General features: G+C 45.2%; 2 protein-coding genes across 4 annotated transcripts in view; one reads left to right on the forward strand and one right to left on the reverse strand.

Moving 5' to 3' along the window:
- VMP1 (vacuole membrane protein 1) overlaps window positions 1-6,977 on the reverse strand; it is a 105,133-nt gene extending 98,156 nt beyond the window's left edge. Inside the window, exon 1 of one of the 2 annotated variants that reach the window (XR_014558474.1) lies at window positions 6,852-6,977. The gene's annotated coding sequence lies outside the window, so the exon portion shown is untranslated. The remainder of the gene's footprint in view (window positions 1-6,851) is intronic. The other variant, XM_083715240.1, reaches the window with a different exon arrangement.
- Window positions 6,978-7,069: 92 nt separating this feature from the next.
- On the forward strand, window positions 7,070-9,954 carry PTRH2 (peptidyl-tRNA hydrolase 2). 2 transcript variants are annotated; one of them, XM_083715314.1, is made up of 2 exons: window positions 7,070-7,163; window positions 9,277-9,954. In XM_083715314.1, exon 2 carries the CDS (start codon window positions 9,284-9,286, stop codon window positions 9,800-9,802), a length of 519 nt encoding a protein of 172 aa, XP_083571440.1. In that variant the 5' UTR covers window positions 7,070-7,163; window positions 9,277-9,283; the 3' UTR covers window positions 9,803-9,954. The 2 variants fall into 2 exon arrangements, with proteins under 2 accessions (XP_083571440.1, XP_083571439.1); XM_083715313.1 differs by lacking the exon at window positions 7,070-7,163 and adding an exon at window positions 7,364-7,468.
- Window positions 9,955-15,882: the final 5,928 nt, after the last annotated feature.

The following is a 15,882-nucleotide window of genomic DNA, read 5'->3' on the forward strand; positions in this document are numbered from 1 at the left end:
AACATGGTGCCTCAGCAAAGGGAGAAAGAACACACACACACCAACCAGTGTTAGGAAATGCAAGGTCTCCTCCAGCTTTGATTCTCACTCTCATAAATGACTTTGAAATGAAGTGGAGAAATCCTCACCACATCAATCAACTTTAAAGACTGACTGAATAACCTTTCCCCTTACTATGAATGGATTGGGGGGGGTGTTTGGGGGTGGGAGGAACTGGAATAAGTGTATAAATGACAAAGATATTATTAGAATGGGAAACAAAAGACGACCTAGTTAAAGCTTCAGTGACGCACTGGGCAATAGATATAGGACACAATATAGATCTTAACCTCTGGGAGGAACTTTGGAAAAGGGACTTGAAATTTACAGCATGTTATTCTTTGAAAGGGAACTATTTGAAAATGATTCATGGATGGTACTTAATTCTGAGTAGGTTGGCTAAGATTTACAAGACAGAATCAGATACCGTATTTTTTGCCCTATAGGGCGCACCTAGGTTTTTTGGGGGGGGATAAAGAAAAAAAAATATTTCCCCCCCCCAGGAGCGGGGCGGGGGAAGCCCGAGCTTCCCCCGACCCCAGCCCCCAGAACAGACTATCTGCAAGCCTTGGGAGCCCGGCGGGAACTCTGCCCGAAGCCCGGGGCGCGCTACTCAGCGCGGCCCAGGCTTCGGGATGCAGGCTGCTAACCACAAGCCTGGGGAGTCCGGCGGCAACTCCCGAAGCCCGGGGTGCACTCCGCTGCGCTCCCTGGGTTTCGGGTTGCAGGCTGCTGTCCGCAAGCCTTGGGAGTCCGGCGGGAAGGCTTGCGGATAGCTTCCTGAAGCCTGGAGAGTGAGAGGGGTCAGTGCGCACCGATGCCTCTCGCTCTACAGGCTTCAGCGAAAGCCTGCATTCGCCCCATAGGACGCACACACATTTCCCCTTCATTTTTGGAGGGGGGAAGGTGCGTCCTATATGGCGAAAAATACGGTTAAGTGCTGGAAGTGTAAAGATGTGGAGGGAATGTTCTTTCACATATGGTGGACATGCAAAAAGGTAAGAGTATTGGGAAATGATTTATAATGAACTGAAAAAAGTGTTTAAATTACTTTCCCCTCAAAAAACCCATAGTCCTTTCTGCTGGGGATAACCCAGACTGATATCCCCAGGTGTCAGAAAAGGTTATTCATGTATGCAACAACTGCGGCCCATGTTTTGTTAGCCCAAAAATGGAAAGTGAGCAAGGTCCCAACTAAAGAGAATTGGCAACTCAAGTTGACAGAATATGCATAACTTGCAGATTTAACATATAGAATAAGAGAGCAAGAAGAACATGTCTTTAAAGAAGAATGGAAAATGTTTATTGAGTATATGGAAAATAACTGTACAGCTGAAAATGCTGGCAGCATTAAGATAAATTCAACATTCAGCAGAGTAGAAAATTGATTTGAATGGCTATTGTAAAATATGCAGGGATGAACCATGGTAAAATGAACCACGGAAAGAGAAGAAGTCACTGGATATTTTAAAGTTTGCCAAATATTTAGTTGAAATTGTAAAGTAGAACATTTAATAGAAATTATTATTAAAAAGAGTATAAATGACAAAGTTTGGGACACCATTTCCGAATCTTACAAAAAGCAGGAAGAATAACATAAGAGGCCTACTGGAGCAGGATTACTGTTTTGTAAGTGATTTGTTAGCCCCCGGACAACACACACATAGTGAAAGTGCAGGATATAAATTACACTAATATGCCCCAATAATGCAGATGGGACTGAACCTGAGGAACATAAAGGCTCCCTTGCCCAAAAACACCCAGAACAGATCCACATCATATATTTAAAGCACACACAACGCACGTTTAAAGCACATTACTTCCTCCAAAGAATTGTGGGAAATGCAGTTCCACCTCACAAAACTACAATTCCCAGCACCCTTCACCTACTACAGCTCCCAGTATACTTTTGTTGAAGTCACATGCTTTAAATGAGTGTTGAATGTGCTTTGACTATACAGTGTGAATCAGCTCTTGGTGACGTTGGCAAGTTTCTACCTGAGGAGAGATCTGAACCGGCTCTTAGCTCACACCCATCACCACAATATTTTTAATAAACACAGAAAGCGCGCAGGAGGGAAATGGCAAGGATGAAGGAGTTAACAGATAGCAAGATACATCATTAGTAGTAGTGGTATTAATTAAATTTGCATACCACATTTCATCTGAAGCTCACAGCATAAAAATATCAAACGAGAACACAAAATTAATAATAACAATAAAAGCAATAATCCCCACTTACCCACAAACACATTTAAAAGGCCACAGAATATTCACTCAGCCAAAAGCCTAGTTATCGAGAAAGAACAGACAGAACAAGGTTATCTTTGAAACCTTTGAGTCTTAAAGGATTCAAAGTGAACCTTGTTCTTTGTGAAAAACCACACGAAGATCCAATATTAAGCCTTTTGGACTCTGTCTTGAGAGAGACTTTGTACCAACTTTGAGCAATTGCTTTTTACAATTATATCCTCTCATGGGCGGCAGTGTATTTCAGATGGACAAAGCCAGCCTGTCAATTAACAAAGATAACAAGATCAATGAGAGAGATCCACAGCACACACAAACGTAAGCAGTGGCTTATAGTCGATTTCTCACATTTTTAAACGCCACTTCCTGGCAAAACTCCCAAAGCGTTTTTCCACTTATACACACACTCACAGAAGTATAATGTGCAAAGCATTAAGAGGTCAATGTTGTGGACAGAAGCACATAGCCACAAAAGCAGAGGTCTGTCCCATTCAAATCTTGCCTTTGCAACAGAACACTCTCATCTCCAATTCTTCATCCACATACTGGGAAGAAGAAAGCTAACTAACTTTCAGGGCTGCTTTTTAGATTTTACAAACTGATCAAAGACTGAAATAATGGCACTACAGGGATATTGAGACAACTGCAGCAGGGGGTCTGGAAACAGGGTATACACCCACAAATTGTAGCTTTTAAAATAAATAGACAACAAAACTCATAAACAGAAAGTGATCTTGGAATTCCTTGCCTATTGAAACAGGCAGACTTCACTGTACTTTTTCTGGTGTCCACAAAAACATTTTTGTTTAGGCAAGCCTTTCCAGACATATGGAATGTTGGTGTGTGTGTTAATCAGGTTACAGTTTGTTTTAATTACTTTTAAAATAATTTAAATAATGTAGGTTTTAACTGCTTTATACTGATAATTTTATTGCTTTCTTCATTTTGTAAACCGCTTTGAGGCTTTATTACAATTAAGCTGCATATAAATATTGTGAAACAAAATAAACAGCTGGAAACAGTTTAAAAATACAGGAGATTTTGACTTTGAACTTATCTTCCTTTCAATAATTTTGACCCTGTTTTGATGGCTAAAGTGAGGAACTCGGCTATATTTTCTGTGACTTCAGGATTGGAGCCTGACAATCAAAAACAAAGAATTCATCTCAGTTTCCCAAGTGTAGAGAAAGCACTGAGATAAACTTGGATATTATAGCTTAAAAAATTACAGTATAAGACAGACTTTGTCAGTCTGGTGCCCTCAAGATGTTTTGGACTACAACTCCATGTGCTGGCTGGGGCTGATGGGAGTTTTTAGTCCAAAGCATCTGGAAGGGACCGCCATCTAGTATCTTGACTGAACCTATACACGAATGCTAAGTTGCTCAATCATCAATGCCAAAAACCTCACATGTTTTCTGCGAAAGTGTGCCAGCTTCTTGCCTCTACAATACCCATCAGAAACATCTTCCATAAATCAGCATTACAGCCTGATCTGAATTGTGTTAGGTTCACAGGACTCCTTTCTTCGAAAGCAGGCTAAATCAAGAGGCTAGATGAGAACGATGCGAGATTCAGACACCAGAGGGAGCAACGGGAAGAGGGAGAGGGACTGTTCTGGTGTGAAGGTCTTGAAGAGAGATTCTGCCTCAAAGAGAGGGCTGCAGTCGAGCCTCAATTTGAAAACAACAACAATAAAAAAAGAATCTAACCACCAATTTCCTCGTTCTAAAGTTTCACTGCTAGCTTGCGAGACACTACCCAAACACTGTCAGCCAGGGCTGGGATCAGGGGAAAGCCAAAAAGAAAACTGATCCCTTTTATCACTACCAGAAACTGAGTCTGAAGGGCACTTCTGGCCTGTTGCTATTTTTGGTTGGGGTTCAAGTGCAAACAGGCAAGTCCAGGTTGCGCAGGTTGTCTTGAGCAACAAATCCACTTCCCAAAAATACGAGGCTTTTTGCAATAAGGAAAGTGATGGGAGTAATGCTTGCTTTGAAACAACACTGTCTAGCCTCCCTGCAAGCAAGTCAGAATGACATGAGGTCATGAGGAGGCACTCAAAGTATTATCTAAGGTGAGTGGGTAGAAGGGGCATTAGCCCGGCTGCTCTTAACAGGGCAATAAGCTGTTGCCACCTCAGTGAAGTGAGGAAATCAACATTCCTGTGGGAATGTTGTGGCAATGGGAATGTGTGCGTGCGAGCATGTGTGTGACACACCCCAGAAACAAGTTGAATATTTCGTTCAGTAAACTGGGGGCAAAGAGGAAGATAGAGAGGGTAGTAGCATCATCACTATCCCATCTGGCTGTTAACCAGAAGGTTGGTGGTTCGAGCCCACCCAGGGACGGCTGTGGGCGGGATTCCAGATTTCAGGGGGTTAGCCAAATGACCCTATTGGTCCCATCCAACTCTACAAATCTATGAATCACTTTTGTAAGACTCCTAAGAGGAAACTGCCATTATCATGTTTCAACTTCACAAGAGATCTCAGGTGGCCAAAAGAGGGAATTTCAGCAGGTGCATATTTTCGAAACCTTACAGTATTGTGGCATGACAAGCCATGGCAGCAGAAATACTTACTTAAAAATAACAACAAAGCAGCTATCCAGCTGCTCTCTCCCTGTGCCTCATGGCCCACAGCCTTTGTACGAGTGTCTGCAGGAATTTTTTGAGGTTGTGGGGAGTAAAACACTGAAACCCAGGGAATGGGCCAGCCTCTCTTACGCACGGTGTCTGTATATTTTGCCTTGCATCTCAGGTTCTATGAATGCCAAAAGCTTACTTTTTAAAAAAAAAAGAAAGAAAGTGGTGAGCCTGGGATAGAAATGAAAGCAGTGAGCCTGGTTCATGGAACGGGATTGCTGCCCCTCTTGCCCCACTAGCACCCCATGGCCTTATGGCTTTCCCCCCCATGTGACGGGAAAATAAGTGGAATTGTCTCCCAAAGTGCATTCATACTTTCAGCATACAAGAAATCCAGTTGTCCAAAATTTTAGATCTTTAATAATTGGAAAGGCTGTTCTCTCCTTGATGACACTCTGACACAAGTTGAACCAAAGAAAAGCTCTTCTTTCCATCTGTTAGATGACAACTGCAACTGGGTTTGGCTGCCCTATTAACACGCAAGTCCAAAACATTCATTTCCGTTAAGTAATCAATAATTGAAATCCTTCCCGCTCCACACTCAATTCTTCATACCAAACAGAAACGTATACACAAACACATGTGCCAATATTTCAACCCCTGCTGTTAATGTGTCTCTAACGCTCTCAGTGTTTAGTCTGTAAGCTCCTTGGGGCAAAGACCTGTCCCCTTTAAAATAACTACATACTGCAAAATACAGAAGATTAAATAAATAAGAGCTTCTATGAAGAGCCCATGGACATTGAGAAGATAATCAAGTGTATATAAAATAAACCAAATTAAAGAAAAAACTGATGCTGTAACTGAGTAGAGACTCGGCTACCCGGGGGTAAGTCCCACTCAACTCTATGGGGCATACTGAGTAAGCAAGCATAAGTTTGTACTGTGAATCATACTCAGGGCAGACCCATTCGTTTTCAACGAGATGACTTGCAGTACAAATCTATGCTGTACACTAAGAAATTCCACTGTCCTCAATGAGACTTGCTGCCAAGTGTGTATAAGATTGCAGACTTTAGTCAGATACAAGCCTAAGTAGTTACTCAGATTTCAAAGACAAGTTAATAGAAAGCTGGTCTTTATTTTTATTTATTTATTTATATAAGAAGACTGCATCCAATCTTAGCCATGCTTGGATCAAGCACATTGGACATGCCTAACGTGCATCCATTCATTTCACTGTGTCTACTCTGAGCAGAACTAACAGACAGAGCTAGTTGGGTTTCAAGGCAGAATTTGAACCTGGCTCTTTATCTCACCCACCAACCACTGCCCTTCACACTGGAGCCACAACTGAAGAAGAGAGCTAGATGAAGAAAAAGAAGCCCACCCCCCATCCCCAAACAACAGACGATGCCCTGCTCCCGCCTACCTTCAGAGAAGACCTACTGAAATCAAAGGACACGACTAGCTCAGTTGGTCGAGCATGAGGCTCTTAATCTCAGGGTCGTGGGTTCGAGCCTCGCATTGGGCGCAAGATCCCTGCCTTGCAGGGGGTTGGACTAGATGACCCTGGTGGTCCCTTCCAGCTCCACAATTCTATCACTAACTCAGCTCCATTGGGTTGTATCCGGCGCTGACCTTTCTCAAGGTAGACCCATTGAAATCAAGGGGAGAGGGCGGACTGAGACCCCGCTGGTTCCAATGGGTCCACTCTGAGGAGAACTTGGTTAGTCACAGCCCACAGGCAGCTCTGAAACCGAAGGAGGGAGAACCGTTGGATAGGGGCAGCCTCCCCACCCCAAGACCACCGCCGGGGTCCCTCCCTGCTTTTCCTGACAGGATAATAAAAGCGTAGGAACGGGGGCGGGGGCGGGGGGGGGAGAGACTCCGCGCTCGCCTTGCCTGCCCCGTGTCCCTCCGGGGGACCCGTAGGCAGCGGAGGCCGCCCCCCCCTCAGGCCCCCGCCGCTTACTTCGCTCGCTCTCTTCCCACAGGCGCGCGGCAGCCCCGGCTCCGTCCGGCTTCTTCCTCTCCTCCTCCGTCTCCGCCTCCTCCTGCCGCTCTTGATGTTACCTCCGGGCTTCGGGCCAACCCGGAAGTCGGGGGAGGGCTCTCCGCTCGGCCCCGCCCACCGACCGGAAAGCCGGTCTCTTCCCCGTCGCTTCCGGGCGCGGTGATGTCATTTCCCGCGCGGCGCCGGTTGGCGGCGTCGGCGTCTCCTCACGTGCCTTCCTTTTTTGGATCTCGTCTTTCTCTTTTCAGCTTCATTACAGGGAAAGGAAAGGTTTAAAAAATAAAAAAAGGCGGGAGGGGGCTGGGAAGAGAGAAAAATATACAACTATTTCAGTTGGCAAGCGCGCTTTCCGATTGGTCGGTGTGCGTGTGGCGTCACGCAAAAGGGCGAGGCGATTGGCCGGCCGTCATTTGACGTCGCCCACAGGCCGTTGGGAAGAGGGGGCGGGGCAGCCTTCGATAAAGGCACGGGCGGTGTTGCGATTGGCTAGCCGTGTTTGTGACGTCGACTGCCGGCTCGCATCGTGGCTCCTGCTCTGAGGCTGGTCGGCGGCGCGAGGAGGCGACGAGAGGCTGGTGAGGAGACGCGGAGGCGGCGGGAAGGGGGAGAGAAAGTGTGGGGAGGGTCCCATGGAGCGCGCCTGTGACTCAGGTGAAGATATGCAGATTTATGCAAATATAGTGGGGAAGCCAAAGAAGTCAGTTCGGACTCTTAGGCCTCTCCGCCTTAAAAAAAAAAGAAAACTCGCTCGCATGTGTAAATTTACTGTGAAGCTGGCCGCCAAAGATGGGGTCCTTCAATGAAAACTCTGGCCGATTATTTATTAGTTTATTAGTATTATTTTTACTATTTTTAATTAATTTTCCATATCGCCCTTCACCCAAAGACAAAAGGACGGTTACAACTTAAAACAAAAAAAATTCCTTCCAGTAGCACCTTAAAGACCAACTAAGTTAGTTCTTGGTATGAGCTTTCGTGTGCATGCACACTTCTTCAGATACAACTTAAATATACTCAGAGTCGAGAGTGGATGTCATGCTCTTTATTCAGCTCATAGTGGTGAGGAGGAATGGAAGTTCCCCCAGAATGTCTGCTTTATATACATTATTTACACAATGGGCCCCACGTGATTGGCTAATTCCGGGATTCTCCTGTAGACCAATCAGGTTGCGGATTCATAGGAAGAAATGAAAACGCAGACCCATTGAAAAGGAATGGAAATTACTAACTTGGATCCATTCACTTTGGTGGGTTCAGCTTCCTAGTTGGGTACAACCCATTTGATTTATTCCACTCCTTTGTCCCCTATAAGGTGCTAGGGTAGCTCGCAACAACACGAAAATACAGAATTAAGTATCATTTGGCACAATTTCAATACTGTATGTAAGAACAAAAAAAATTCCTTCCAGTAGCACTTTAAAGACCAACTAAGTTAGTTCTTGGTATGAGCTTTCGTGTGCATGCACACTTCTTCAGATACCTGAAGAATATCTGCATGCACACGAAAGCTCATACCAAGAACTAACTTAGTTGGTATTTAAGGTGCTACTGGAAGGAAATTTTTTTGTTTTGACTATGGCAGACCAACACGGCTACCTATCTGTAACTGTATGTAAGAGTTAGCCTATGAGTTGAGGACCCTTGGCCTACAAACCCATTGCCTCCCCCCCCCCCCCTGCCCCTGAAAATATCCTGTTCTCTCTCATGGCATAGCTCTAATGGCTTTAGCCCAAACGTAGCAGAGTTTTCCTGCACAGCGAAAAAGCTAGTTGAGGTGGAAATGACTAGTCAGCTAGACTCAGAATAACTATTTACAGGATTTATTAAAAGGAAAAAATAAAACCAGCAGAGTTTCTGCATACAAAAACAAAGCAAAATAAATCCTTTCTTTCTCTCTCTCTCTCTTAACCATACACAGCACTCCTACTCCTAACACACCCAACACAAACTGTGCTAGCATTCCTAGATAAGAGTTGAGTGCTGGTCGTTAACCAATCAGAGTAAGTAGTTTCTAGGTCAAGCAGACCTTGGCTTTCTGCCAAAAGTAAATTGACACTGCCTTGAGTTAATTGTGTGAAGCCAGAATCTGTAAGTTTTCATGAGAATCAATTAACAGAAACTGAACAGCTTTGAACTACAACTCCCAGCACCCCACATGACCCATGGCAGGGGATGGTGTGAGTGGGAGCCTGCATCATCTTCGCCAGGTAGGTGCAGGCTGGTTTACACCAACACTCTCTAAGCTTTCAGTCTTTCCCAGATGCAGCTGGCAGTTGCCCAGCTTTGAACTTGTTCTGCATGGCTTTGTTGTCGTGAAGGCTGCAATTTCCATTTTCCTGAGCACTCCTTAGGTCCTCCTAACATTCCTCTCTTTGATCGCTAGATGTACTATGGATTACCTTTCTAAGCCCGGTCTCTTCAGTATAATTGCTGGTGTTGCCTGTGGGGTATGCCTGGGCTGGAGCATTCGAGCCCGGTTCTTGCGACCATCCAAAGCCAGAATGACCCAGCTTGCCAATGAACTGGGCAACGAAGCCACTATCATGGGCGAAAGCGGCGAATTCAAGATGGTGATTGTTGTCCGGAACGACCTGAAGATGCAGAAGGGCAAAGTGGCAGCCCAGTGCTCCCATGCGGCTGTCTCAGCCTACAAACAAATCCAGCGCCGAAACCCTGAACTCCTGAAGCAGTGGGAGTATTGCGGACAGCCCAAGGTGGTCCTCAAAGCTCCTGACGAGGAAACGCTGCTTCAGCTCCTGGGCGAGGCCAAAACGCTGGGCCTGACAGTGAGCTTAATCCAAGATGCGGGCCGTACGCAGATAGCCCCAGGTTCGCGGACTGTCCTCGGCATTGGACCAGGACCAGTGGAGGTTGTGGACAAAGTCTCTGGCCATTTAAAACTTTACTGAATACGGAGCATCTAGCCCAGAGATAATGATATCAACTGTACAGATTTAAAGCAAACAACCCCTTAAAAACAATGATTATTGAGCAGGATCATAGTTTATTTTTCATTGCCTTTCAGTATTTGGAATACATAAAATGCAACAGGTTATCTGTCCACGCTCTGCTTCTTTGTTGTCTGCTGGTTAAACATGATCCTTGAACTTACTGTCCTAGGAAATTGTTGATAGGAGGAAAAAAATAAGGACATGTATAGTAAGTACAGGGTGAAACCTGGTTCTCTGGGGCAGGCTTTGTGGATTTATTTATTTTTAAAATAGAGAATTGGCTCTTTGAAAATGGTCAGTCTGAAGGGACAGTTTTTAGGAATATGGACATTGTTCCTGGGATGAGGAACTTGTCACTCCTTAGGTGTTGCTGGACTCAGACTCCCATCCGCCTCAGCCAGCACAACCAGTGGTTTGGGATGATGGGAGTTGTAGCGTAGGAACCTCTGGTCAGCCACAGGTAGCCAGACCATCCTTGTTTTAAAGACTCAATTCTGAGGTGAGGAATGTAAAGGTGGGCATCCTACAGAGTTCTTTAGTTGTCATTCACATATGCATAAGTATGATCTGAAAAGAGTTAAAGGATATTTCAGCCGAGCAAAAACTTTGTCTGTGGTCTGGGGAGAGTTCCAAGAGCCAGATGGAGAGGCCTGAAGGGCCGCATTTATTGTTGCTGTCTAGCAGCAGCATCCTGATATTTGCAGCAGCGTATCTTGCCTTCATGACAAAACAAAATCCATCTGTTAGCTCAGTCTTCGATTTCAATGACTAGGGCAGCAATGAAGCAGTAGCAGCATCCTGCTGCTTGTAGCTGGACAAGTTTTTTAACTTGCCTTTTTTCACCCATTAGAACAGCCCTTTGAATTAGTAAAATGCAGGCAAAGGAAAACTGCAGGTTCTTAACCTTTGGGGGCTTAGCAGTGATGCTGTGTTAAGTGACTTGTGAGTGGATCTTTAGCAACAGAGCATGGAGAGCAACTAGAGCCATAGGCCAGGACTGTTGTACCCCGACTGCTAGGAGGGCCCTAATTTCCCTGGAAGTAAACCGGAGGCATATTTCTACAGTCATTTCTACACTTGTCTTCATCTTCTCCAAGAAGAAACGAAGCACACTTCCTCCTCCACAGCTGTGGGCTCTTTGTATAGTAACAGAGCAAACCTTTGCATATTTTCATGGAAGAAATCTCAGTTATGTCCAACTGGACCTACCTCCAAATCCTGGGGACTGTTAATGATCCTGGGAATTGTAGCTCTGAGAGGGGTAAGCTATAGTTCCCAAGATTCTTTGGAGGAAACTGTGTACTTTAAATGCATAGTGTGTACTCTGCCAGAGCAGTAAACTCAAACAGCATGGTGGAATAAGTTTTCAAGGCCTGACTGATCCCATTGTGGCATAATTTGGGAACTGGCAGCCCTAAGGCAATGCTGGTGGGGGCTTTTCCAGCCTAAGGGCCACATTCCCTCTTAGGGAGGCTTCCAGGGGCCACATGCTTTCCCACAAGGGGATTTCAGCTTAGTTCTTTCTCTGACACCCAAGCAATCACTATCTGGTATCCAATACAGTAAAAACCATTTTAACCTAAAACCAAAATTTATATATAAAAAATACAGAGATCAAGCAGGAACACTCAAACATCTGGACAAAAGGCAGGTTTTCACTGGCTAATATAGTGTCAGCTGGAATTAGTGGGGGTGTTTTAGATGTGGGGTGCCACTCTAGAAAAGGCCTTGTCAGACACATCTATGCTAATCTATGCCCAGAAGAGGAACATTAAGAGTTAACACATAAAGCACATTAAGTCACCGTACTTGTCTGGCTCATGTGCTCAAGCCAGAAAAGCAAGTTGCTTTTTGGCATGAAAGAGGATTTATTCAACCATGTAGGCAAAGAGCTGAATCAAGGGTGGAGTTAGCCTTTGAACTGGCAGTAGGGTTGGATGTAGCAGTGCACCCCACCCTTTGCAGTTAAATGTACAGCTGTTAACTTGGGAAAATACTAGTCACTGCAACTGTGAATCCAAAACTGTATCTTTATTATCTCCAGGGACACCCTAACGAGTTAATTAGCCACAAAGGCCAGGATAACTTTGCTGTGATAGTTTCTTGCAACTGACTCTGCCTCATTGTATTCTTGGAAATCAATTAAAGTTCTCCTTTTTAAAAAAACAAACAAACACCATCTCAGCAGTGCTGAGTACGTGATCAGCAATGTGCTGCTGTAAGAATGCTGCACCAGTTTCACGTACACTTAGCTCTAATTATCACTTAACTTCAATGTCTGCGTTTCATTGCCACTCAGCTCCCACCTTACATTTGCCCCCTTTTATAATACCTTCCAACTGAGATTTCACTTCATGCATCTGACAAAATGGGGTTTAGTCCATGATGAAATTTGTGTCAAAATAAGTTTGGTAGCCTTTGATTTAAAAAGTACCCACAAAAGCCAAACTCTTAATTATTCCATCTTGCCCACTTCCATTGGATGGCAGCCGGTCGAGGGTAGACAGTTTCACCATCAATCAGTTTGAAATCATGGAGAGTCACTACATGTCAGCATACTAGACAATACTGTCGTGTGTGTGTGTGTCAGAACTCCCCCCCCCGTGTGTGTGTGTGTGTGTGTGTGTGTGTGTGTGTGTGTGTGTGTGTAAATTAAGAGCCCTGGAAGGATGGGGAGGGTAGCTTCTAACCCTAACCCTTCTCCATTCCCAAATGAGAATAGTGCCTGTACATTTTGCCTCATATCTCAGGTTCTACAAATGCTATAAACTTGCTTTTTTAAAAAAAGAAAAAGATGGGAATCTTGGGATTGTGGTCTATGCATGGGAAGCAGACACAGCCCCCTTCTCCACCCTTGCTCTCTCGTGGAAATGGTTAGAGGACCAATGGTCTGACTCAGGTTCAGAATTCAAGCCTTTTTATATGGAACTATGAGGACTAGAATCTTGCTTTGTTTTCTAGGGGAAAGGCCGCGCAGGTCTGTGATATAGACTACCTGCATTTAAATGCCTCTAGGCTGCAGCCTTTCAGGTGCACATGGGGGAATAAGCAGATCAACTTCAAAAACAAAGAGCTGTTCGGTTAGCAACTGCCGCACCTTGAAATATCTATGCAAGAGCGCAAGTGATGCAACAGCATGTAAGTGGCATGTTGTGATTGCACCTTCGCAGCCTGTGATCAATGCCTGTTTATAAAATGATGGAGAACCTGAGCAGGTGCTGCCCTCTGGTGGACATTTCATCCAACAGCCCAAAACAAGTGTGTGTTGCAGAATTTTAATTTCATTCCTTGTTAAAAATCCCCCAGCATACTTTATTTGCAGAGCAGTATGCAAGTTGCATAATTATGTGCAATAGTTTGTAACACCTCTCTGATGTCAAATATATTTTCGTAATTTTATTATGTCTGTTTTTAGTGCAATCTGACACATATTTTATGTGGGTTGCTTAAAACAGAGATAGACAAAGATGGTAATAATAATAATAATAATAATAATAATAATAATAATAATTTATTATTTATACCCCGCCCATCTGGCTGGGCCTCCCCAGCCACTCTGGGCGGCTTCCATAGAAACCAAAAATACAGTAAAATATCACACGTTAAAAACTTCCCTGAACAGGGCTGCCTTAAGATGTCTTCTGAATGTCAGGTAGTTGTTAATCGCTTTGACATCTGCTGGAAGGGCGTTCCACAGGGCGGGCGCCACTACCGAGAATGCCCTCTGCCTGGTTCCCTGTAGCTTTGCTTCTCGCAATGAGGGAACTGCCAGAAGGCCCTCGGCGCTGGACCTCAGCGTCCGGGCAGAATGATGGGGGTGGAGACGCTCCTTCAGGTATACTGGACCGAGGCCGTTTAGGGCTTTAAAGGTCAGCACCAACACTTTGAATTGTACTCGGAAACGTACTGGGAGCCAATGTAGGTCTTTCAAGACCAGTGTTATATGGTCTTGACGGCCGCTCCCAGTCACCAGTCTAGCTGCTGCATTCTGGATTAGTTGTACTTTCCGAGTCACCTTCAAAGGTAGCCCCACGTAGAGTGCATTGCAGTAATCCAAGCAGGAGATAACCAGAGCATGCACCACTCTGGCGAGACAGTCCGCAGGCAGATAGGGTCTCAGCCTACGTACCAGATGGAGCTGGTAAACAGCTGTCCTGGACACAGATTTGACCTGTGCCTCCATGGACAGCTGTGAGTCCAAAATGACTCCCAGGCTGCGCACCTGGTCCTTAAGGGGCACAGTTACCCCATTCAGGACCAGGGAATCCTCCACACCTGCCCGCCTCCTGTCCCCCCAAAACAGTACTTCTGTCTTGTCAGGATTCAACCTCAATCTGTTAGCCGCCATCCATCCTCCAACCGCCTCCAGACACTGACACAGGACCTTCACCGCCCTCACTGGTTCTGATTTAAAAGAGGTAGAGCTGGGTATCATCCGCATACTGATGAACACCCAGCCCAAACCTCCTGATGATTTCTCCCAGCGGCTGCATGTAAATGTTGAAAAGCATGGGGGAGAGGACAGAACCCTGAGGCACCCCACAAGTGAGAGCCCAGGGGTCTGAACACTCATCCCTCCCCACCACTTTCTGAACACGGCCCAGGAGGACGGAGCAGAACCACTGTATGACAGTGCCCCCAGCTCCCAGCCCCTCCAGACGGATGTTATGGTCGATGGTATCAAACGCCGCTGAGAGATCCAGCAGAACTAGGAAACAGCTCTCACCTTTGTCCCTAGCCCGCCGGAGATCATCAACCAGTGCGACCATGGCAGTTTCAGTCCCATAATGAGGCCTAAATCCCGACTTGGATTCTCAACTCCCACTTTTTCTAACCATTGGTCACTCTAGTTCGGGTTAATGGGACCTAAGAGTCCAAAAACTGCTAGTCTTAATACTTAAATCAGCCAAGGCACACTCTAAGCTTCAAGTGAGGCTCTGGGGGAAGCTCAGACACCACTCTTATGGCATAGTATGGGAGAAGTGTCTTATTTTAAGCATAAAATCTATTAAGGATATGATGGATTTGTATTGTTTATGGTGGAGTTCAAGGTGGTGGGCAATTGTTCTTTTGAGGGGGGACGTTGCTGCTTTGTACATTTTAATATAGGAGGAGACGCTCAGCAAAACATGCTTCCAAAAATTATGTGTGGTTCTATTCACACAGAACAGAGACTGACAATCTTTGCTTGCTGGAGAACCTGAGAATTGCAGTGTGTGTGCGTGCAAAGGATTGTCTACTTCAGCCACTTCTTGGAGGGAAGCTGTATTAACATGACATCAACACGGTTGTTGTGTAGAACAGTTGCCAGCCAGCAAATAATCTTGATATGTCTACTTCTGAGTAGAGCAGGGTAAGGAACTGGATCTGGCCAGTTGTATCTGCCTTAAGTTCTGCTGAGTAGAGCCACAGAAAGTAATGGAGGGAAGTTAACCATGCCTGTTAACTTTAATGGGTCTTAGAACTTAGTTGAAAACATACCTATGGCAAGGTGTTGTTTTTTAAGAGTAATCAAGGCACACTCAAGTGACCTTTTACAACAAAAAGGCAGGCTTGCAGCTCTGGTACGGACAGGAGGAGTTTGGGTGGTTTGATACTGGTTAAGATCACCAAAATGGATTTGTTGCAGGGAAAATATGTGATACAGGCAGCTTATTTTTCGTAGTCTGTTCTCGTAGCCGCTGCACTGAGAACCCTGTAGGCATTTTGTAAGTGGCTATATCTGGCTTTATTTACTCTTGTCGCCTTTAAAATGGCAAAAGCCAGATCGTTACCTATATTGCAGTAAACCAGACACGTGTTGCTTTGATTCTCGTCAGCACCCACTCCTCCTAAACATCTGCTCCAGGACCTAGAGAAGACCCAATCCAGGACAGCCCAGCGAGTTGCTAGGTGGTTTGGCCACATGCACCACCCCACCATGTGCCAGCAGAAACTGGACTCTTCCAAGCCAGCCAGCCTTGCCAAGCAAGTCTGGTCTTCCTCCAGCGGCTGGGTTCATCATTTTGTACATGCAAACATGACAGTAATTCGAAGAG

Source organism: Podarcis gaigeae, assembly GCF_964106915.1.
Source record: "Podarcis gaigeae genome assembly, chromosome: 15".
Classification (NCBI taxonomy): Eukaryota; Metazoa; Chordata; class Lepidosauria; order Squamata; family Lacertidae; genus Podarcis; species Podarcis gaigeae.

Coding starts and splice junctions, on each gene's coding strand:
- PTRH2 (XM_083715314.1), top strand. CDS start 9,284: ATGGATTACCTTTCTAAGCCCGGTCTCTTCAGTATAATTGCTGGTGTT.